General features: G+C 50.1%; 5 protein-coding genes across 5 annotated transcripts; 3 read left to right on the top strand and 2 right to left on the bottom strand.

The window, feature by feature from the left end:
* Window positions 1-2,060: 2,060 nt before the first annotated feature.
* Window positions 2,061-3,164, bottom strand: CTRU02_207571 (N2,N2-dimethylguanosine tRNA methyltransferase; the record flags this gene model as incomplete). The annotated part of the gene is made up of 2 exons (XM_036719043.1): window positions 2,061-2,869; window positions 2,951-3,164. The coding sequence occupies 2 exons, from the start codon at window positions 3,162-3,164 to the stop codon at window positions 2,061-2,063; spliced, it is 1,023 nt and encodes a 340-aa protein (XP_036588750.1).
* A 455-nt stretch (window positions 3,165-3,619) lies between these two features.
* On the top strand, window positions 3,620-4,182 carry CTRU02_207570 (uncharacterized protein; the record flags this gene model as incomplete). Its single annotated transcript, XM_036719044.1, has 2 exons — window positions 3,620-3,628; window positions 3,688-4,182. The coding sequence occupies 2 exons, from the start codon at window positions 3,620-3,622 to the stop codon at window positions 4,180-4,182; spliced, it is 504 nt and encodes a 167-aa protein (XP_036588751.1).
* A 365-nt stretch (window positions 4,183-4,547) lies between these two features.
* Window positions 4,548-6,423, bottom strand: CTRU02_207569 (fungal specific transcription factor domain protein; the record flags this gene model as incomplete). Its single annotated transcript, XM_036719045.1, has 5 exons — window positions 4,548-4,962; window positions 5,017-5,373; window positions 5,428-5,759; window positions 5,835-6,133; window positions 6,189-6,423. The coding sequence occupies 5 exons, from the start codon at window positions 6,421-6,423 to the stop codon at window positions 4,548-4,550; spliced, it is 1,638 nt and encodes a 545-aa protein (XP_036588752.1).
* Window positions 6,424-11,165: 4,742 nt separating this feature from the next.
* CTRU02_207568 (F-box protein dre-1) lies at window positions 11,166-12,992 on the top strand (the record flags this gene model as incomplete). The annotated part of the gene is made up of 1 exon (XM_036719046.1): window positions 11,166-12,992. The coding sequence occupies one exon, from the start codon at window positions 11,166-11,168 to the stop codon at window positions 12,990-12,992; it is 1,827 nt and encodes a 608-aa protein (XP_036588753.1).
* A 4,229-nt stretch (window positions 12,993-17,221) lies between these two features.
* On the top strand, window positions 17,222-17,461 carry CTRU02_207567 (uncharacterized protein; the record flags this gene model as incomplete). Its single annotated transcript, XM_036719047.1, has 2 exons — window positions 17,222-17,307; window positions 17,380-17,461. The coding sequence occupies 2 exons, from the start codon at window positions 17,222-17,224 to the stop codon at window positions 17,459-17,461; spliced, it is 168 nt and encodes a 55-aa protein (XP_036588754.1).
* Between the last annotated feature and the right edge of the window lie 4,244 nt (window positions 17,462-21,705).

The following is a 21,705-nucleotide window of genomic DNA, read 5'->3' as shown; positions in this document are numbered from 1 at the left end:
TCAATATCAAGCCGTTTCTCACTGGGTATGGCGTAGCGGACAAGGAGTCAAGAGGAGACGATCTTAACGCGGGACATAGGTAAGGCCAGTAATTGCCTGGCAACTGGCGTCATATTAACCGGTATAAATGATTTGCCACCCACGTTGGTTGATGGAGGCGTACTTGATTGCAGTATGTGATGCATTCATGCATGTTTCGTATGTAGTCAGCGAGGAACCGGCTCAAGGGAGACAAAACTAAACGATACCCGCAATCGGAGGTTCAGGTTCTAGACGAGATGAAAAAAGCCTTGTGATGATTCCATTGGCCATGATCACATATTACAGCATGTTAAAGATGGTCAGGTGTGCCGTATAGGGTGGTTTTGTTGATCCTAAGTGATACAGGCTGATCCGGGTAAATCGCAGGTTATACCACCTAAAAGCTTTACAGGATATATCTGCACTCAGTGAAATTCATCATCATATTAATGAAGTAGCAAGCCCGATGCTGCCGGTGCAATATCCAGGCAAAGCATCCTATTACTCGAGTCTCTTTGTAGCTGCTGACACTGGCTGTGATGCCGATGCCAACCAGCTCTACCTACGGTTGCTTGGTGCTTGATTACGCTGAGGTATATGAACAGGCTTCCACCAGCCATGGCCACATTTTCCACGATGGCCACTACAACGTGACGGTGTAGGACGTGTCCGATTCTTAAGTGAACCCAAATGGCGAGTCTTGTATTTCGAATCTCGCTACCTATATTATTGAAGCATCTTTTCAACTAGACATGCGAAACTTTTAAAATCTAGATCTGCCTTCATCACTGAAAGGGCTATCCCCACCGATATGGCTGCTGGAACCACAACCACGTTTGCTCCAGCCCACAGAAAAAAATGTTGTTATTCGCTAACATATGCACTGTTAAAGCAACTGCGAGAAAATAAACATCACGGTCATCACAATGACCTTGATGTATACCCAGCATATATGCCCAAAACACTTCTTGGTGTGCCATTTCCACTTCATGAACCGTACAGGTTGGCCAAACATGAGGCGAGAGCAATTGAGAAGCCAGTAAGGTCACAAACGCCACACCGCTTGCCATGAAGATCTATATAAGAGTCTAGCTGGGACTGGTATTAATTTCTCATGCTCCTACCACGCCAAAAAGACAAGCAAAGAAAAGTGCCAACTCCAATAATCTTTCTGAACCTGGAATCGATTCTGTCAAATCAACCCTACATCAACGCCGTCAACATGAAGTTCTCAGTCCTCGCCACAGCTACCATCGCCGCCGTTTTAATCTCTGCGCAATCTCTCGCGGACGTACCGACCTGTGCGAAACCTTGTCTCGACAGGGAACTTGAGAGAACAGGCTGCAACTTGGACAACGTTAAGGAATGCCTCTGCAAGAAAGCCGACAAAGGCGCGCTCATTAAGTGTGTCCGGGATGCCTGCAACGATGAGGATACGAATAAGGCTACCAGCATTGCTATCAAGGCATGCAGATAAGCTGTAATTCGTGGTGCCTGCCCAACCATACAGGATGGCTTCGACTTGACGGTACTCTAATTTGTTTCATCAGCTTCCGGGTGGCCGAACAATGCGTAAGGGGGTAACCAATGTCACTTATGGAGAACGATCCCATGCCCATATTGTGAGTAGTCTGGTAGTGATACCAGTAAGGTTGGTAGCAAGGGTTTGAGCATGGAATTTTCCCAAGGAACCGATGGGGGAGAGCGGGGGTTTGCCTTCATGGCTTATCAAGTTCGCTCGTAGCCATTATTCAATTTCCGTTCTCAATTGTTGCCCCCTACCTGCTGCCGTGATTGTCTTCATACGTTTTCAAACAACAAGAGTCCGTTAAAAATAAGTTGTCATATGGCAGTCAATGAATAGATACTGGCAGGACGGAAACTTCCTTCACCTGATGTTGCGAGCGACCGCATCCGTTTGGGCAACATTACCTGAAGTAGAGAGTGAACATGTGCCATTACTTCAGTTTCGTTATTTTCATTCATAGATTGTAACTCTTGGGTATCATCTGCTTGGCGCTTTTCGGGAATGGCTATTCTTACAGAGGGTAAGCTCTGCTAAATAACTCATCATAAAGCTTACCAACCCAACCGTCTGTAAGCCCCCCTCTAGCAACAATACCTAAGCCGCCAGCAGCCCAGGTACCGAAAGCAGCCGCAACGATGCCATGCAACGCCCACCACGCTCTCCTCTTGCGCCTCCTGGTCTTCCGATCAATGACGCTAGCGCCGCTCCCACTCCATCCCATAGCCGTAGGCGCAAATCCCAGCCATTTGGCTGCACCCCAAATCATGTGTCCACAACCAACTGCCAGCAAGCCTGTATACGCCAGCCATGACAGAACCGGGTGCCGAGCGAAGCCGTGCGCAACAAAGGCCAACCCAATATTCGAGCTGTCGCCCTCGACTCGGAGAGGAAGGATGCGGTTGATGCTCACATGGGCAGCAAGAAATGCTGTAAAAGCATACCCCGACAGAGAAATGTAGCTGAGCGGTGGCCATATACGCGCTGCTGAGGTCGAAGTGTTCGAAGTAAAAGTACGCGATGTCTTACCAGTCTGAGCGCGATACAATGCATACATCCCAGGAGTATTCCCGCCATAACGCTGCAAATTCTGCGAACGACGCACGAGGCGGAGAGCAACACCGGATGCGATGTGAGCGAGGACCGGCAGGCCGACTAAAAGAGGCTCCGTTAACGAGGTCTGGTATATTTCTCGGGACTGCAGCAGGTATATTTCTGAGGCGGCGACAGAACGCGCGAGCAGGGGTATTATTGAGGTATTGGCGAGATGTATCGAGGTGAAGACGGGTATTAGGTAGGACGAGAACTTTTGAATGCGCGTCACTAGAAAAAGACAGACATGTCAGTACAACATCCACAACAAACTGCTGGGTTAGTAAGCTTTGATAGTGAACTGTGACGCACGATAGAATATCAATCCATGGCCGCTCCCACTCAGGCCTGGGGCGGAAGAGGTCGACTTTAAAGATGCGGTGCTACTCTCCAGAGTATCTTCGGGCAGAGGAGGAAGGTCTTTATCGGTGTCTGCTGGTGGTGTCTCTATGGGCGACGGATCTAGCTGAAGGAGTGATATGAGAGTCTCTTCAGACGCCTTGGACCGAAGTGATTTAGAGTCCATGGCGTCAGATGTGACACTTATGCTGGTTGCTTTCGCCTTAGCGCAGGCAAGCAACCGAACAGTTAGATCAGATTGGATGGGTACTGTAGGCGAAGCTTTGTGTTGCAAAAAGGCCTAATTTGCGCAGGATAATACTAGGTAAATAAGTCGGGTAAACATATGTTCAAGGTAGCAACAATATAGTATCCCAAACCTGCAATAGTTTACAATGTGGAGTTCACATGTGCAGCTGACCATTCCTTAACGCGTCATAGGTTGTAGGGGCTGCCAGGTGTCAGAGACCGCCGAGAGCCTCACTAGTCCACATTAGGCGTCGCATCCACTTACCCCAAGTTTCCCCAAAACGCTTACAGTTTGCACTTTACCGTACCACATCCAATACATCATCTCCATCACTGCCTGCTAACTTGGTTTCGAAGAACAATACCAACCCTTTGCCAGCCAGTACAGCCATCATGCCTCCGGTAAGAAACACTAGCTCTTGCAGATATTACTGCGGTAGTGACTGGAAATTTCCCCGCAGCGGCATCAGACTTTGCCACCGGCGCAGACTTCCTCTGCTCGCGAAGCTCTTCAGTCCTTCTATTGCAGCTTGTGCTCCAAAGGCTACTCCCGCATGAATGATTACGAGGCACATCTCAGCAGCTATGATCATAGCCACAAGCAACGTCTCAAGGATATGAAGGCCATGGTGCGCGATTCTAACGCTGGCGCCCGGGCCAGAAAAGCCGAGGCAAAGGCCGATGGACTTGTCAGTATCAAACTCGCCTCGACAGATCAATCGCAACAGCCTACCAGTACAGGTGGCTTTAAGAAGGGGGGTTTCAAGAAATCAGGCTTCAAATCAGCCTTTACAACTCCTGACTCACTTACCGGGCCGGATGTCACAAAGTCGAAAGCCGGTGAAGCTCTCGAAGCCGACAGGTTCGCTGCCACTCAAGGACGAGGTGGTGAGGTGGAAAGCGATACGGATGACGAGGGCTACGAAGTCTACGACCCAAGGCACCCCACATGCTGAGATACTTAAGTGTATCTACCACTGCGCTCGGGTTTAATTGAGGCAGATGAGCGCAACTGACGACCCGCGGCCTGCTTGATTTCCGCTGTGAAAATCACAACTAACTTGCATTTGCTGGTAGGCGCAGTTTATTAGTGTGTGGCTTCATTCATGTTTTGAATATATAAATAAAGAGGCAGAGTCGACTAACTTTCTGCGGAGGGTTTTACTCTAGGTGCTGGTTGCTCGGTCGAAGCCGTCGAGTTCTCATGGCGCCTTTTCGCCTTGCATTTCAACCCGTTTGAAACTCTTTGAGCATGTACAGCTGCTAAAATTTCTTTACAATAACTTTTTAATTCCTAACTGCCTCCGGAATTGACCCCTAATCAATTGAATTGAGATAAGTCTTCCTCGAGTAATCCCATCATGTACTGGCTTCCTGAAAACCAGTTTCCAAGCTGGGTAGTCTGCAAATTGGGTTGGTCAAGGCCGCTGGTTTCTATACCCTGAATGGGATATTCGGTTGGAGGGAATCCTAGAGCACTGAGATACACGTCGAACTCATCGTTGATGGGATCCCGCTCTTCCGACTGTTGCGACTTAGTCTCTACATATAAAACCGCCACATTGTACAGCATTTGGCAGAGTTGATGCAGCTTTTCCACTGGCTCTGATAGTGCGCAGGCGGGCTTAAGGGAGGTAACGAAATCATTCAATCGCTTGAGATCCTCAGTGCTGGATGTATCGATGACGTGACAGAAAAGAACGAAGAAGGGCGTAAATGGTGTCGACAAGATCGCCCTAGCACATAAAAGTTAGCGACTTAACGTCTCTTTCTAGCGGCGTCTTTCATACCAATGGATATAGACTGTCTTGAGATGCCGCCCTTCTTCAGCAATTCTCTGCATGCATTCAAGATGCAGCTGCATGGCAAAACGAGCCGTCTCAATACATTCATGGGAAAACCGGGTTGGAGAACCTTCCGGGGCTGGTAGGGCTCGGTAGATCAAGGTCAGGGTCGACTGGAAGGTAAGCTCGTCACCCCGAAGGTGTATGTCTAGTAAGGATGAGGCGTTGAGAGCCTTCAAACCGAACAGTGCTTGTTCTCGCACATTTGAGGCGGCAGCCATTATGGCCTTTTGCTCAGCCTCTAGGCGTCGTACAGTTTCGATGCGCTCCTCCTCGGACTGGGCCAAGGCCACGGGACTGTATCTGATGTTATGTCAGTACAAATAGAATAGAAATAGCGACAGGATGCAGTCAAACAATTGCTCGTAGACGCGGTGCTGGATCTCTGCTTGCTGGATCCACGCCGTAATAACGATTCCCCAGGGATCTGCTACCATTGTGTTGTCAACTCTTCTTGGCAATGTGATATCCCAGTCTTGAATGACAGAGGCTCTACCAGTTCTCAACGATAGAGCCTTGTCCAACATGTAGGCATGCCAAAATAAGAGTGTCTTGATGTCTCTTGGACCAGCACTTTCGCTCCTGGCCCGTGAGACGCGATGGTAACCCAAAGTTTGGCATAGGCTAGCCGCAGTGGAAGTAAATAGCCAAGCAAGGGAGGCTTTGGAGACGTCCACCGAGTATACAGCCTACTGCACTTGTCAGCTTGAGCCCAATGTAACTTTTGAAACAGATGTTGGGCCTAAACACAGTTGGCCACATACCGCCACAAGCAGTGCTTCTATACTTTCCATTTTCGCGGGAAGCATAAGGGGCAAACAGGACAAGGCCGTCTCCAAATTGCCCTGGCACATGTGTTGAAACCTTTCGAACTCTTCTCTTGCGGCGGCATCTGTGGCCAGGTAGGCCTGTTCCATAAACAGGTAGAAGAGGGCGCCGTTGACAATGACAAAGGTGGTGTCAGCGAAGGTGTCAGTACAAAAGTAAACTCTTCGACAAAGCTCAGCCAAATCATCGACATCTAGAAAAGAGCATGCAAGAGAGAAGATTCCAGGAGGTGAAACTAAATCCAACGTTAGTAATCATTCTCCTAGGCGGGATACAGAGTGGCGGTCAACTTTTCATGTGCTTCAGCAGAGCGACAACAGCATTCATCGGTGGCATGGGAAGTTCTGGTAACCCTCCAGGCGGAAGGGGTTGCTGGGTGCGAAAACGGAACTCCCGTGTTGAAGAGATTTTATTCTGCATCGATACGATTTGGCGGAGAGAAGAGAGGGCTGCATGCATATTGGGAGGTACGTCTTGGAGCGAAGTGCGCTGGACGGCGTTTTCAATAAAATCGCTGGCGAACATGGTATGCGCACTAAGCGATGGATCACCCTCAAATGCCGAGTCCGATTCTGCGCCATCATTTGTGAATGCAGAGCCATCGCCAACGGTTGAGGTGGATGGAGTGATGTGTCTCGTTCTAGTGACATCCCACGAGGGCCCGCTTCCAGAATTGTTCGTAAGGCTCCGTAATAACTCCTCAATATTTGAGAGCCGTTCTTCAATTAGATCAATCTTTTTCTCACTATAATTTTTTTGGGAGAATCTGGTTAGCTTATGCGCCTGTCGCTTAGCCTGGGGAAAGGGGATGCTGGTTTATGACAGAGCCTCATGAGCGACCCGCGCTATGATGAGGGACTATGATATTGAAGTGAAGGTAGACCAATACGACGCGCGAGGTCCCGAGAAACTAGGGAAACTGGAAGAAGTGCAGCTCACTATTGGAGAGAGATGAGGACGCGATGTCTTTGCTCCTTTGGTCTTTGTCCTACACCGTTCGAACTGCAGGAGCGCTGTGTAATACGACAGTTGGAGCACGGCGAACTCTTGTCACAACGAATCTATGATGCACGACCACGCGAAGGCCCGTTGTTAGCAAAACGTCATACAAGTCGCATCCATAGACATGTAATCTTAGTGTGCGAACGCCAATAGTGGGGCAGGGATGAAGGAGAGATGGTCTCTTGTTGACATATGCGGGAGACGAAACTATGAGGAGGGCAGCAGAATGAACACAGCAGGAATACCAACTTTGCGGGTACGACACTGATCACACTAGTTGTGAAAGAAACCGTCAGTAATTTCCCCAGAGACAACAGAATTTCAGATTGTGAGTGCGGTGAGGAAGAGAAAGATCTGAGGAAGTGATACAGGACTACCTGACTATGGACATACAGCTCGGCGCAGACCCTGGTCATCGGGGCCCACGGATCGGGAGTCTGACTCCATGCCAGAAAGAGGAGGTTACACTGAGGCGTATTCTGTCGTGCTGTGCTCTGCTTTGTGTCGTTCCGCAAAGACGTGCTCTGCTTTGCGGTGATCTGTCGTCGACTGGGCCAACTTTGCAGCGCACCAGTATTTGTCTGGGTAGCCAAGGGAAGGGGTAGAGATCAAACGGCTATCACTGCGTCGGATACGCGGGCAGAGACAAGACTGGCTTGGGTCAAAATATTGTGTTCAGAGCGAGGTGAAGGGCATCACCATCAACGTCGGCCAAACCCACCAGGGGTCGATCTGCTGGGTAAGACAGAGCAGGGGGTTGAATATGGGGAGGATGAGCAAATGCCAAGGAAAATGGGGAATCTCCAGCTTATCGGCAATGGCAGCGGGGATGTAGTCGGTGTCTGGAGGGTCAACTCAGATGTGTTGCAGCTTGTGGATGCGTCTAGATGGGAGGCATTTGATGAAAATTGACAGCGGACAGCCAATACGAGATGAATTGAAGCAGAGGACGAGGTGTCTTTCTCGATTAGAATTTGCGATATGAAGGCCGTGCGCGCAGTTGGGCGGCTTGGGAATGGAGAGAGAAAGGGAGAGTTACGCTGGCGAGCTTCTACTGCCGTCGAAATGTCTTTTGATTTAAGCCTAGTTAAAGCAGATGAGATGCGGAAGCAAGTGGGTTTTCTTTCCATGTATTAGCTCAGGTTGGAAGGAACTAAGGTGCGCTGTTGTGCCTTTGTAACGGACATTACCGTTTTGTACGTACCTTACATACTGCGCTGAGTCTGCAGGAATCTTATGAACCCAAGCCAACGAAGGTCGACAGGGAGTATGCCCAAGCTGCAACTGCTGGATGGAATGTGGACGCGGACCCAGTTGACGGGCGGACAATCGGAACATGTGCGCTCCATTGTGAACAGAAGCCACCTGCTTTGGGGGTTTACACTATGGCACCGAATTACCTGCCGTTACCAGCGGCCAACTGATGACGCGAACTGGCGTGCGGCAGATTCAACGCCGTGCATGAGCACTGCCCATTCGCAGGTGCCCACAGTCTTCTTCCACTATGGAACAAAATATCTCGTTCACAGGTGGTAGTCCGGCTCCTAACTCCCGATAATACCATGCCACGCGAATCCTTGACAGGTCAGTTGCTCGGGTCCCCGCGGATACCGCTCAACTAAACATTTGCCCCAACATCCAGCTCATTTTCTTTTCCGACCCGCCTTTCAGCTTGAAGCTGTAAGAACTGTTGGCGGACGTTATGGAAGCCTCACTGGAACACTCCACTTCTAGTTCTCATTTCGCGGTATTCTTTCCTCGTTCGTTTAAGCTTTCGTCAATGCTTCAAGCGTCGTCGCACCAGCATCGCCATCCACCAGCCTCAGCCCATCTCTCGGATCCAGCTCTTGAACTCACCATACCCCTTCACCACTAGATAGGGGTAGCCTGCAGCCGAGCCGCCCAGCCCATCCGAATTGCTCGCGTTCATTCCGACTTGGTTGACCGATTTCTACATGGTAAGAGGAATGGCTTGAGTCAGTGCCAATCAATCCTGTCATCAAGCAACGAGGGCACATCGCTTTGCAGAGATCTTGTCCAGTGTCGTATGCACGGACCATTTCCGCCTCAATCCCAATTCTCCATGCCATGCATGACTTCAACAATTCACCGTAACACGCCAGCATTGAGGTCCATATTGCTCGGGCGTCAACCTTGACATCGAATGTCTTGGAAAGTACCAGATCACATAATCCTCAATCTCTTGACTCTTCGCGGGCTCCCTCGCTTCTTCCAGTTTGCCGCACGCTGTTTCGGAATCCAAACTGTAAGCTGCAGCAGCCATCAGCAACATCACCAAACATAACACAGGTGTTGGATTGCTGTCGGCCCAAAAGTAGGACCTGGCGCCTAGGCTCCCGCGCGAGGTTTGATTTACTCTCAAGACCAAGAAAGAATAGCAAAGGTAACGAAGCAGCTCGGCTGCTGCCTAATGCGTGAAACCATTTCAATCTGAAAGGGGAAAAGAAAAAAAGAAGAAAATGCCTGTTCGACCATATAATCTGGAGGTTTTAAATAGTCCGAGGGCGTTCGAATTGGTGCGGTAACCCAAGAGAAGATGCACTATTTTCGTGACTTCACCTCGCCGCCCAATTCCTCCATATCCCAACCCGTGATAGTCCAAGGAAGACTGAGCCACTGACGTTCTTAATACAGACTTGTCTCTGCACTATTAAACGGGAAGGTCACCAAGACATGGGTCATGAACTGTTTAACAGCGTTGCAAGACTGGAGACGCTTGTCTCAGGTTCCCCTGCCCATTCTACTCAGCCCAAGTGAAAATAGCCTCTCAACACACAAGAAATTATTGCTGCCGGGTTACATTCTCATGAGGGCCAACAACTGGGCTAGCTACTGTGTTAAGCTGGAAACTATATTTGTTGCTCGTCTGCTGTATATTTTTCCTTAGTCTTCCCCAGTTAGCTCCAAGTTCGCTTGCAGCTAACCGTAGCAACGAGGCAGCTCTCGAAGACAGAAAAGCGGACATGGGCTCACACGATGGATATTTCATGCGTACTGTATGTCATGTGGAAGACCACCGAGAGACAATGACCTCATAAACTGCAGCTTTAGTCTCCCAGCGCTGTCAAAATTCCGCACAGCAGTATTTGAAGAGGCGTAGTTTTCGCAACTGTAGCAACTCCAAGCAAATGTGTCTAAGGCTGGCAGCCCCTTTGCGTGCTTTCATGTCCTAGTGCAAGCATTCAAGAGGCAGGTGGTATCGGATAGACCCAAGGTGAACAGCCGGAGCTATGCAATTGTGGCAAACTCAGACTGAGATGCCCATCAGAGAGAGTTTGCACAAATCCCAATCACAAGCAACGGAATATTCGACTTAAACGACGTCTTTGTCAGGCACCAGCACAAGTAGAAGCTATGGGAAGAAGTTTCCGCCAGGAAGGAATAGACACCATGATCATCCGATGATGAAGGTGCAACGGCAACCTTCGAGCAAAATATGCCAGACTTCGTTACATTCTTGTTCGATGGCTTTCATGCCCTTTCATAGCAATCCATACTACTGTCTGTCGAGACCAGGAATGGAAAGCCGCTGTTCCCCGTATTTCGTCATAAAAGCCGTGACCTTCAAATTTGCCAAGGTCATATTGATGCGGGATACGCAGTCTAATGAAGTACCTGAGAAAGCTTCAGGAAAGGCGGCTGAAGACGAAGAGTATCACCAGTCGCTGCCATTTGAACAGAAGGATATGAATTTCTTACACTTGTTTGAGACTTATTGGTAAGTTTGAGCAAGTTATTATCGAGTTGACCCAAAACATTGTCCAAATTTTATTAGAAGTCATTTTGCATACTTTGAGACAATGGTATTGCTCCTCTTCACACTGACAGAAGGCAGCGTCCAATAGGCGAAGATGTTAATCCTCAGCAAGCAGTGCTAGTGGCAATAAGTACGAGTTTGCACGCCGTAATATCTGCTGCTTGCTGCTCTATCTTCCCAGCATCTCATGTGATCTGTGCGTTTTTCTCTCCACTCATGCAAAGCTGAGTGTGTATGCACCGTGGTACCATATCCGTGCCACTCTATGTGGGGCGCGCCCCAGGCAGTCTTGCCTCTTGCTAGTGCTGGCATTCATGTCGAATTAAAGATCATGTCGAATTAAAGATGTTCTATCTGGGCTTGTGAACGTTCCTATTTTGTCGCCACGTTGTGCGCCATGCTCTATCCCACATCTTTCGCAATGCGCATTCACTTGTTATGCATAGCAAAGTGAAATTTTTGCTACGTGGCAATCAGATTGAGCAAGATGCAACGAAAAAGGCGGCAGCCCCAACTGCATCCACCAGTCCAATCCAAACGTTTGCGCACCGCCGTCTCATGCCAGAGCGCCTCAGAACCCGACATCGACATCAGACCCGCCTTCGCAGCCGATGACCTCCTTTCCTCGCTATCCGATGAACTTCTTATTCGCATTTTATCCTTATTGCCAACCTCGAATCTCTTGGGCATAGCTCCAGTTTCCCGCCGATTCCATCGTCTCTCTTCCGATTCACAGCTGTGGCGATCGCTGTATTATAACCGTTTCGTCCTCCCACGTGCCTTAAGAATACCTGGCTTTCGTGATGGCTCCGCGAGAGAAAGTACGAGAGTAAACTACTCGTCCAGGCGAACAGTATGGGCAGATGGTGGTTGGGGTCGAAGAGACGGGTCTGGCGAGTCGGTCGACTGGAAACGTCAGTATAAACTACGCCATAATTGGGCTCGCGGGAAAGCCACAGTCGAGGAGCTCGAAGTTGGAGACCACTCATTTGACCACTCTACTTCGAGAAAAACTTTGGCAAAAGTAACGGAGGGCATTGTTGTGACTGCAGATGGCGCTTTGGGACTGCGAGCGTGGGATTTAAAGACAAGAAAGCCATTAGCCCAGATTGGGCTCCAGGACGGGCCTATTGAGTCAACGCCGACTTGCATAGCCATCGATGATCAAAGGTTGGATGCAAGGAGGCTGGACGTGTCCATTGGCTTTCTAGATGGCAGTTTTGGCGTCTGGAGGCTGCATCTGGACGATGGCAGGTTTCTGAAGAGATACAGGCACGAAAAGTCCAGCAATGGCCAACTCATTGGGATCGCATATCGCCATCCCTTTGTCCTAACTGCCACAGAGTCAGTGTTGGTTTCTTTGTACTACTTTCAGGGGTCACTCAGGGCAAGTCCGACAGTGGCAGCCTCGCAAGAGAACGAGGCTGTCATCTTGGATGAAAGCGACACAGAGACTGGATCAGAAAGTGCAACACTTCGAGGCTCGGAAAGCGATACGGAAGACAATTCCGTGAAAAGAGGTCGCTCATCCAAAGGCGAAAAGAGTTCCAGTAGCTTGCGAGACACCATCTTACTTCAAGCCCCGATCCTGTTGACGTCCCTAAAATCGCACACTCCACAACCCCCATTGGCACTGTCCATTCGACAAATGGCGACATATGTGATTGCATCAATTGCATACACATATCCTACCCGGGAAGGATGGTCCATTGGTATCCAAGACCTTCAAATACGGACCCAAGGCCATGGGGCGATCTCTGTGCCCGAGATTGCATCGACACGCCTCGCTTTCACTGGCCTAGTCAAAACAAAACCCTCGGTTTTTTCAAGCTCTCCCGAAGACGGACGAAGCCGCCAGTCCATACCAGAACCTACGTCGGACGGCCCGAAGACCATTTGTTATACTCATCCCTATCTATTAGCAGCAATGGCGGATAACACGTTGATCTTGCATGTCTGCACATCTAATGCTACGAAACTTTCTGTGTCACCAGGCATCCGTCTTTGGGGACACACTTCAGGTATCAGCGATGCCGAAATAACGGCACGAGGTAAGGCTGTCAGTGTGAGCTGTCGAGGCGAAGAGATTCGAGTTTGGGAGCTAGAGGGACGTGTCAGTGGCAAGAGCACTGAAATCCGATCCAATTCAGTGCCAGACACTGAGCCCCAAGAAATGATAGGCTCTTGGTTCAACCCAGTGTCAGCTCGGCGCGATGACCGACGCAGCTGGGTTGGGTTCGACGATGAGATGGTTATCGTACTGAAAGAGACTAAGGACGGCAGGGAAAGCCTCGTGGTGTATGATTTTTCATGAGTGCAGCCGGCGAGGAGTCAGCCTGGCAGTTTAGGATATGTGTGGCACACTGAGCATGCCATTAGGCAGCCGCCATTCCCTGGCTTCAGAGTTTCGTGGCTTACGGCCTATGGCAAGTTGAAGTCATGCAAACAGGCATCTACCTGACGAGTCAACGGTGGAGAAGCCGCGCCAACGATATTGGTGGATTCTCAGGCGTCGATGGCTTGTGGTTTGGGGTCCTCGTCTTACCCTATTACTTACCAGACGTAACACCGAGCGGCACTTGCGTAACGAAATGCCAGCCGACGCTACTATCCCGTCTCTATGGCTGCTCCATTGCTTGCACGTTGAACGTACCAGGCGCCTTGTTGGTCGACATAGGTGTTGGTAGCAGGAAGACAGCGGGGACCTATACCCGCCTCAATCAAAACCCCTCTTGAGTTTCTCAGAAGTAGGCAGGGATCCATGCTGCATTGGAAGCACAGAAGGATTGCTCCAGGATTTTTCGTTTTATATGCCCGGTACACCTGTTATTAGACATGGCAAACGATTGTAACAAGTTCGCGTTTGCTAGACTACATTGGTGATTCTACTATGAACGATACCAACACTCAAGATGTTAGAGAGCAGAGTCACAAGACAAGTGTCACTCTTGAGAGGGGCACCGAAATGGGGCATAAAAGGGGCTTGCCCGAAGGCTTCAAATGGTTTTGCTTCGAGTTAACTCGGTCATTCTGACTTAGACTAGTCGTCGGTAACCATGTTAGGCATATCTTTTCTGGTTCTATGCTGGGCCGAACCTTCGATCAAGTTGTTTGCATATAGGTCTAGTGGTGTAGGGACTATGCAGGCTACCAGATGAGATCTATCTAGTTTGCTAAAGTGACTGATGCCAGACGGAATTGACTTCGATCGGGGGATGTAAGCCAGCACGACAAAGACGAAACTAGCCCGGGTGAAGGTGTGACGACTTCCCGAAAAACTCATCTTCAACCAGATTGTGCGGGGGCGACGGGCGCTGGTATCAATGAACTTGATCGTTCTGCCTGATGATAATCCGAGATTGGCGTACTTCTTCATAGAGAGCTTGGTTGGTGTACCCAGCCGTTAACGAGTAAACGCATCTGCTGTCCTAAGGGGTGTTTACGATGTGCTATGAAACAGTTAAAATAGGAGGTATATAATAGCACAGTCTCCTTGGGTTTCATTCTCTTCCCTTGTTAGTTAGGTAGTCGTCATGTAATTAGTAGACGAGCAACGGGGTACGTTGTGTTAACCGACCTCTCACGGCTCCGTTACGGCTTTGCCCTTGTGTGGAATAAGCGACTTGCGTGCATGGGCATCAAGTCCAGATACCCATGCTGGCTGGCCAATGTCCCTTTGGAAAGTAAGCGTTTACATCTATACTGCTAATGTATCAGGCATACATTATCTGTCATGCCAGCATATGCTTTGAAGACTGGTGTGATTGATAAGATTAGATCTTCCGACGGCCCATCCTATCTCAATCAAACACGCCAAAACTGTTGGTTAACAGTCGACGGCTGAGAAGTTTGGTGAGACATCTGCGTTCGTGACTCATTGCCAAGGTGTTCTCATTCTTGAAATTTCTAGGACTTGTATGTTCCATATGGTACTAAATAGGCGACGCCATTGCGACATCATGGTCCGGCTTATCCCACCACTGTGAGCCACCCGACATGCCACGCAAAAAGGCAGTCCAGGGTCCTGAATTACATACGAGTCCCCCACCCCTTACCCCTCCTTTGTTGATTGATGCCTTCGGACCCAGTTGACAGGTCCAGACCATGTATCTCCCCCCTCTCCGTTGAGTACTCCATTTGTGCTTACTGAATAAGGCAGGCCGCTCCAGCGCGCAGGTGTTCATACCATCTTACTATGTATGCGAGAACTAGAAAGGTCCCCATCTGAATTTGAGCGTGCATGGAAGGGCCGTTTTTTATTGTGACTTTCCCATTATCCCAACACGTAGGATTCCTGGTGTGCCCCTCAGTTGAGAATCGACATGGGTCTTAGCACCAGGAGGGGTGATAAGGATAGGTAGCGTTATCGATACACCTGCCTACTACTGAACGTTTTGGACACGCAGGACTTGATCAAGACACAACCCGCGCGAGAATTGACAAAGAAACATACCCATGGAGCGAATTTCAATTATGACAGGGCTGTTGCGTATCGCGCGTCTTAACAAAATTACTGGGAGATAGCATAGTACTATGTAGAGGAGGAACGGGTTAATGGTATTAGCCCAACCGCCATAACTCTGACCGCATCTTACCCCTCCTTGGAGCCCCTCGTCTTGGTGGAATTCAGCAACAAAATCGACTAGGACGGGCGGGGATCATATCATCCCTGGTCGAACCAGAAGAATATACTATCAAGAGACACTGGCACGGAGGGTGTCGCTGCAGTGACTTGTAGTAGCGCAAGTGGTTTAACAAAGAGGAGGCCGTGGTCAATCAACCGATTTCAGCATCTAGTTTGAACGGTAAAAAGAGAGAACGAGATGGCTTGTGAGAAGACAGCAAGCAATCAAATCCCCACTGCCGGCCACAGGCAGACGTGAAACATACCGTTCTGGCAGACGCAGCCATTTACGCCCAGCCACCATTGGAAGACGAATTAGTTTAATATCAAAACGTGGATTGGTATAGCACGGCAAAGTGGCCTTACTTAAGATTGCTCCTTGTGATCAGCTCACTTCCTTGGGCGGGACGGCACCATCGACGGAACCATACGGCACCGGTCTAGGCTGAGCTAACTTCTGGATTGGCTAGTTGGATGTGTGATAGACGGCAACGAACGAGGACTAGAGCGCAGTTGCCGTTTTGTCGTCAGTTGGTTTGCTCCCACCTTCAGTCTCCCATTTTGTCTTCCTCACGGGACCGGCAGCCGACCATCACCCCCCCATTCTTCATTGGCAGAGGGGTGGCTTGGTTGGTCATGTGGCAGCCCGCCCACCTGGTAAGGGTGTGGTCGTCGTCCGCTGGCTTTACACTCAGGACACTGCCTTTTTCTCTACGGAAACTGAGACCAACATGAAGGGTGAAGTGCCCAAGTAACTTTCTTAAGGAAACAGAGGTGAGATGTAATAGTCTTAGTGCTCATAATGGTCACTTGTTGAATTGCGTTACAGCTGGCTATCGACGTCACTCGTCAGAATCGAAGTTGCTCCAAGACTACAGACCCAGTTACTCAGCGCATTGGGAAATAGGTGGTGTCGTGGCGGCCGCGCGCTATCGGCGGCGCCCGTTCTTGCTATCGATAAGTTTCCGTGCACAGTGTTTGCTGCAACGCCTTGACCAACGAGCCAGGCCACTGAGCGATAAACGGGTGGATGGCAGTGATAAGACCCCGAACGCCGAGGGACCATCTTAAGAGCCATACCTCGCTTTGTGCCGGTACAAAGTACTGCTTCGGCCACGACAGTGATCTTGATTCCAAGGCGGTATCTAAAACGTGGGGTGTTTCGATACCTGCGCTACCCGCGAGAACCGCGAGTTGGAACTGACAAAAGCAGGCAATCCATCATCCAGTTCATAGCAGATTGCGTGCCCAGCCCCCCCCCCCCCCCCCCCCCCCCGAAGGTCCCGTGGCCATTGGGGCGTGGGCTGAACAGACTTTACTATGGTACCAACTGACCGGCTTTCCCTCTTTGCCTTCCGTTCCAGGCTTGAGCGAGCATGCGACGGCGCACTTTCAGCATGTACCATCTTCGACTTAAATCTAAGAATAATCTCAAGAGCCCTCGATGGAGATGTGATGTGGAAGGTCATACTAGTATACAATGCATGCACTCTTGGGCAACAGCCCAAGCTTCAATTTGATGTATTTTGTTCCGTTCAAGACTGTAGCCACTTGAGCAGTTGTGCTCACAGAGAGGGTAAGATTCCTCGTGGAAGGTCCCTCTGCTTGCTCGACGCGGGCATGGCTGCTGATTAAAGTAATCCGACAAGTGATGGCGTTGCCAATTGCTCATTCGGAACGTTCGGATTCGTCGACACGAAGAATCTACTTCTCACCTCACCAACCACCAAGGCTTCGTTCGGTTTAAGGAGTCACAGAGATTAGGCTACTATACAGTCATACAACTGGATGACGACAACGCCATTGTTGATTCAATCGCCGACGAGTAACTTTCTGGTATTTGAACCTAAAGTCCGTCAAAGTCCGTAGTCAGACGCTACTGGAGGTTGGCAAAGAATGAGCGACGCTCTCAAAGCGCAATGGCTTGCAATTGGAGCACATGGTTGGTTCACGATCAATACTCCCCTCCTTCCGAGCTGATATTCTTCTCCCATTGTGGCGAGCGGTATGAACACTCCTGGAAGCACCAACCCCAGTTGATCATGGACGGTGGTTTGCTGAGTTGAGTTGGTGCCAGATTTTCCCAGGGATTACTTCGCCAATTGCAATGGTCGAGTAAAAGGGACCATGAGGAAGGGAGCTGTGGCTGTGCAGACTAGAGGGATCTCCTTACAGTAACCCACATCACATCCAAACTAAAGACAGGGACAGGGCAGTGGCTGGCGTGGACTTGCAGAGGGAGATGGATTTCGACAGAAGCGCTGTGGGGGGTGTTATGAATGGTGGGCGGAATTGGTTGCAGCTTGTCCTGGTTGGATCTAGTGGTCGAATATAATGGATGGGACGCAGGCATCGAAAGACCGGGGGAGGCCAGCGACAGACCAGGGGCGGCGCAGGGCCGAGAGATCTAGGCTTGACTTGCATTGCTTGCCTGCAGCTGTATCTGCGTCTATCTTGGCTTTCCTTGCTATACATAGCATGCGTTGTCAGGTTGCTGTAGAATCCGACGTGAGTGGAAGTGGATTTGTGAGCAAGTTGGCGTAAACGAGGGTGATGGAATCATCCGTGGAAAGGCAAAGAATATTTGCCAGGCGCAGGGAGTCTTTTACACAAATGCGCGCTTGCATTGGACCCGCTAACGCGGTGTCAAGGACAGTGCTCAAGAATGGAAGTGTGCTACAAGCACAGTCTGTCTGTACAACAAGACTGCACGGGGAGTAGCATGGGATGCCAGAGGACAGAGACAACAGAAACGGGCGGCGAGGGATGGCGGAGGAGAAGAGGCAAGTACCTGCAAGGTCCCTAATCGTATCAGTACTTTCGGCAGGTACATGCGGAGAAAGAGTCCTACAGAACACGTACTTGGCCCTAGGAGTGCTAGTACTCTTGCCGCCGATGGCTCCACCTCAGCCGTGACGTCTTATCGATAAGTGGCGATCCGCTAAGCCAACTGAGGGCAAGGGATCAAGCGTTTCGAAGTAATGCGGCGGTAAGGCCAACGAGAGGCCGCCTTTTTTTTTTGGGACTTTCTCCATCAGATTATCAACAGTCCCGTCCTCCTTGTGACTCACACGCGCATCACCCTCTCCTATACTTGCCAGATGGGGTGCGGTACTGTCACAGGCACGGGTCCATTTCCCAACCTGTTGATGAGTCTTTCGTAACTCTGCGCACATGGAGGAGTCACCCACGCAACCCAGGCCCATCAGAGCACGATACCCCCACCGGCACAGTGCATCCTTCTGAAATACAACTTACCTGGTGATGTTGGGGATTCATCCCCGTTACTTTTTGAGTGTTTGTGCCAAGTCCCTGGATGCCATCTTAAGGCACCAAGGAACAAACACTCGTTTCTTCGATTTGGCACTTGCCTGTTGGGACTGAGGCCAATTGATAAGTAGATGGCATGATTTAGAACCCAATTGATGGGAGGCAACCCGCCCACTCGTTGCCAAGTTCTCATTCATGTCTTGACGGCTTCCTCTGATTCAGTCTTTGCCCCTTTACTACCAAGCAAGACTCACACCGCATTCGCATCCGCATCAGCATCCACATCTAATACGCCTATCTTCAATTCCGCAAATTCAATCGTCTCCAAGCGACGCCTTGAGTGCAGCTGTCATGGGGCCCCCCTCCAGGCACTTGATGCATTGCGCAATTGAGCGGTCAGTCAGCCCGCCATTGGCCAATTGGGCATCACTGAGCCCGTTGTCGTCTCCATTGTTGCCTCAGCTGCCTGTGACATCCGTTTGCCTCTCCTTTCTCCCCCCTTCCGTCTCTCTGCCTCTGCCACACTTCCCACATCAGTCCATTGCCATTGCAAAGAAGAAACACAACACACGAGGCTGGGTTGATCTGTCCTGTGCTGTGGTTTAGATCCAGTCTGAATTTACACGTGTGCATACCGAATGCGGCTTCGTGTTCAAATGACACATTGAAAGACGACCAGCCAATTGGCCTCGTTACCTTCTTTGTTGTTGTTGTTGCTGTTGCCAGCGACGCTTGCCCCTCCAACATGATGTCAGGCATGGAAACAGATGCAAGGCACCTTGACCCAAGCGGATCAGTTTCATGACAGGCATAACCACGCGCTTTGTGTAATTGTTTGGGCCTTTCTGCTGCAGCGCTGGCCCCAGTAAATCCGTTGGGCCACAATGAGGTGCATGGCCGAATGGGTCAAATATGTGCGGATGGCCTTGTGAATATCCCATGTCACTTATTTTGACTTGCCTTCAGAATTTCTCAACACCATTGCACAACCAAATTTCGACTCCGTGGTTATCGTTTTTCGTCGTGGTTTTTTTTTTTTTTTTTTTTTTAATTATCTCATTTTCATTTCCAATTATGTCTTATTACTAGTTCATGCTCGTCCTCTGATGAAACAGCGAATCTTGGGCCACACTCAAGACACAGCAGAACAACAAGCAAGGACAGTTCGGACCGGTATCAGAAGAGACAAAAAGCTCAACTTAATGCTCCGCAAAGAGAGGTTGTGACTGCACAGGAAAGCCTTCTGTATAGGCAGCGCATGAAAGTATATCGCAATTTCCTGCCTTTGACTTCTTTCCGTGTCATCCCATGTTTTTGCTCATAAGAGCTAAAGCAACCGGTCACCTTCAAACTATCGTCGATCGCAACGCCATCTCAACTTTCAGCCGCCGCAACCTGCCTTCCCGCTTTGGTCTATCATTCGGTTCCTCTACCTATCGTGAAAGACGCAAGCCTGTGCTATCATGCCTACAGATACAGTGCCGCCCCGGGCGTGTAGCCATGAAGACGCCGTTCTTCAGTCATGCGCCAGAGCGTGTTGGCTCAGGCGAGCAACAGTAGCGAGGCCACCTCGTTGGCTTCAAAAGGTACAACAAGAGGAAGCGGGGAGGAGTACGCAGAGTGTAGCAATTTAGATACAATGTGCAGTAAAAGGCCGTTGGACCTGCAACGCTGAACTACAGGTGTGCAGCACAGAACTATGCGACTTGTTCGGGAATACTTGGACTTGGTACTCCGGCCTCATAATTGTTTGAACAGCCCCGGTCTTGGGTATCGATCAGGTACCAAGCGACCGATTCTGGGCATGTCGGTACAGAGACGGTTCGCCATTGATGACAGAATCCTATTGGGGCCATAGACGAGAGAGTTCGAGAGGAAGGGCCCCTCGGTGTATCCAAATTGCCCCAGAGAGATAAAGCTTATTGGGCAATGCGCCACGACCGAGTGACTCTCTCATTCGAGACCTGTAGTCAGAGACAGGCTGTCACCCGCCCGCCCCTCTTGACACACACCTCCGCTTTGGTGTCGTCAGATGCACTGTCCTTGGTCGCCTGGCTCTGGTGAGGTTTCGTGGCTTTGATGGGGTGGCATGTGGAAGGTGTGGGCTGTTTCTCGATCGTAGTGAGGGTGCTATCCAGATGATGCGAGAACCGGCGACTCTTGTGGGATCCTCCAATTCAACAAGAGGTACCACGAAAGCTTGGACGATGCTATGTTTACTACGAAGCAAGGACAGAGATGATTAGATCGAAACCTTGCCCAATTGACCCTGTGCGGAGTCAATTGAGAGTCAATGCCTCTGATGATGTCAATCGAATCTTTCCTGCCGCCAGTGGCTGGCAGCAGCTTGGTTCAACCATTAAAGCATTGTTTGTTTTTGCTGTGTGATTCTGTATTAGGCACTAAACACAGGAGGGCAGTACATGGTGCCAATCGGACGTTAGTATATACCTTGCCATACCAATCTAGGAGGGTTCTGGGCCGGGGGATGGCAGCGAGCGACCTTTGCTTCTTTCATCTCGACGGAGGGGCGGCGGGGGAGGGGCAGAATGGCTTGAAGCATGAGATGCTAAGTAAACAAGGCGACTTTGAACAGGCAGGCTTTGTCTGCAGCTGTATGGTACGGCAGGCGATGGGTGATAGCGGGGCACTGACCCGCAAGTGGATGTACCCGTACTCGCCATGTATCTCAGGCCCGGACGCAAGTACCGTACTTTGAGTACTTTCGCTGCCCAAAAATACTGTGCCCCCTTCCTTCTTCCTCTACGAGTCTGCTCCAGGCCAACGTATGGCCCCAGAGCCTGGGCCTCACTGAAAGTTGACTCTCACTCACGGTGGGGTTGACAATCTATTGCGAGATATGGACACCCCCCTAATCAGCGCCTTTCCTCTCTCACAAAGACACAGCGGTTGGAGGAAGGAGGAGGGGTGACAACAGTAGAAGGGGGAATAGCACAGTACTGCTAATACTAGTATACGCAGTATGGTGTACAACAGAGATAAGTAGGGTTGAGTCAGCCGCCAATGGCTGCCTTGATTCCGGCTTTGAAGAAATGACGGACAAATCATTTTGGGGTATCGTTATGGGAAAGAAATGACTGGCTACTGTGGCTTGGCTGATTAGATGGCTATG

This window comes from Colletotrichum truncatum (assembly GCF_014235925.2).
Source record: "Colletotrichum truncatum strain CMES1059 chromosome Unknown Contig_0004, whole genome shotgun sequence".
Taxonomy (NCBI): domain Eukaryota; kingdom Fungi; phylum Ascomycota; class Sordariomycetes; order Glomerellales; family Glomerellaceae; genus Colletotrichum; species Colletotrichum truncatum.
The sequence above is the reverse complement of the archived record's forward strand: the minus strand, read 5'-3'. Positions and strand labels throughout refer to the sequence as shown.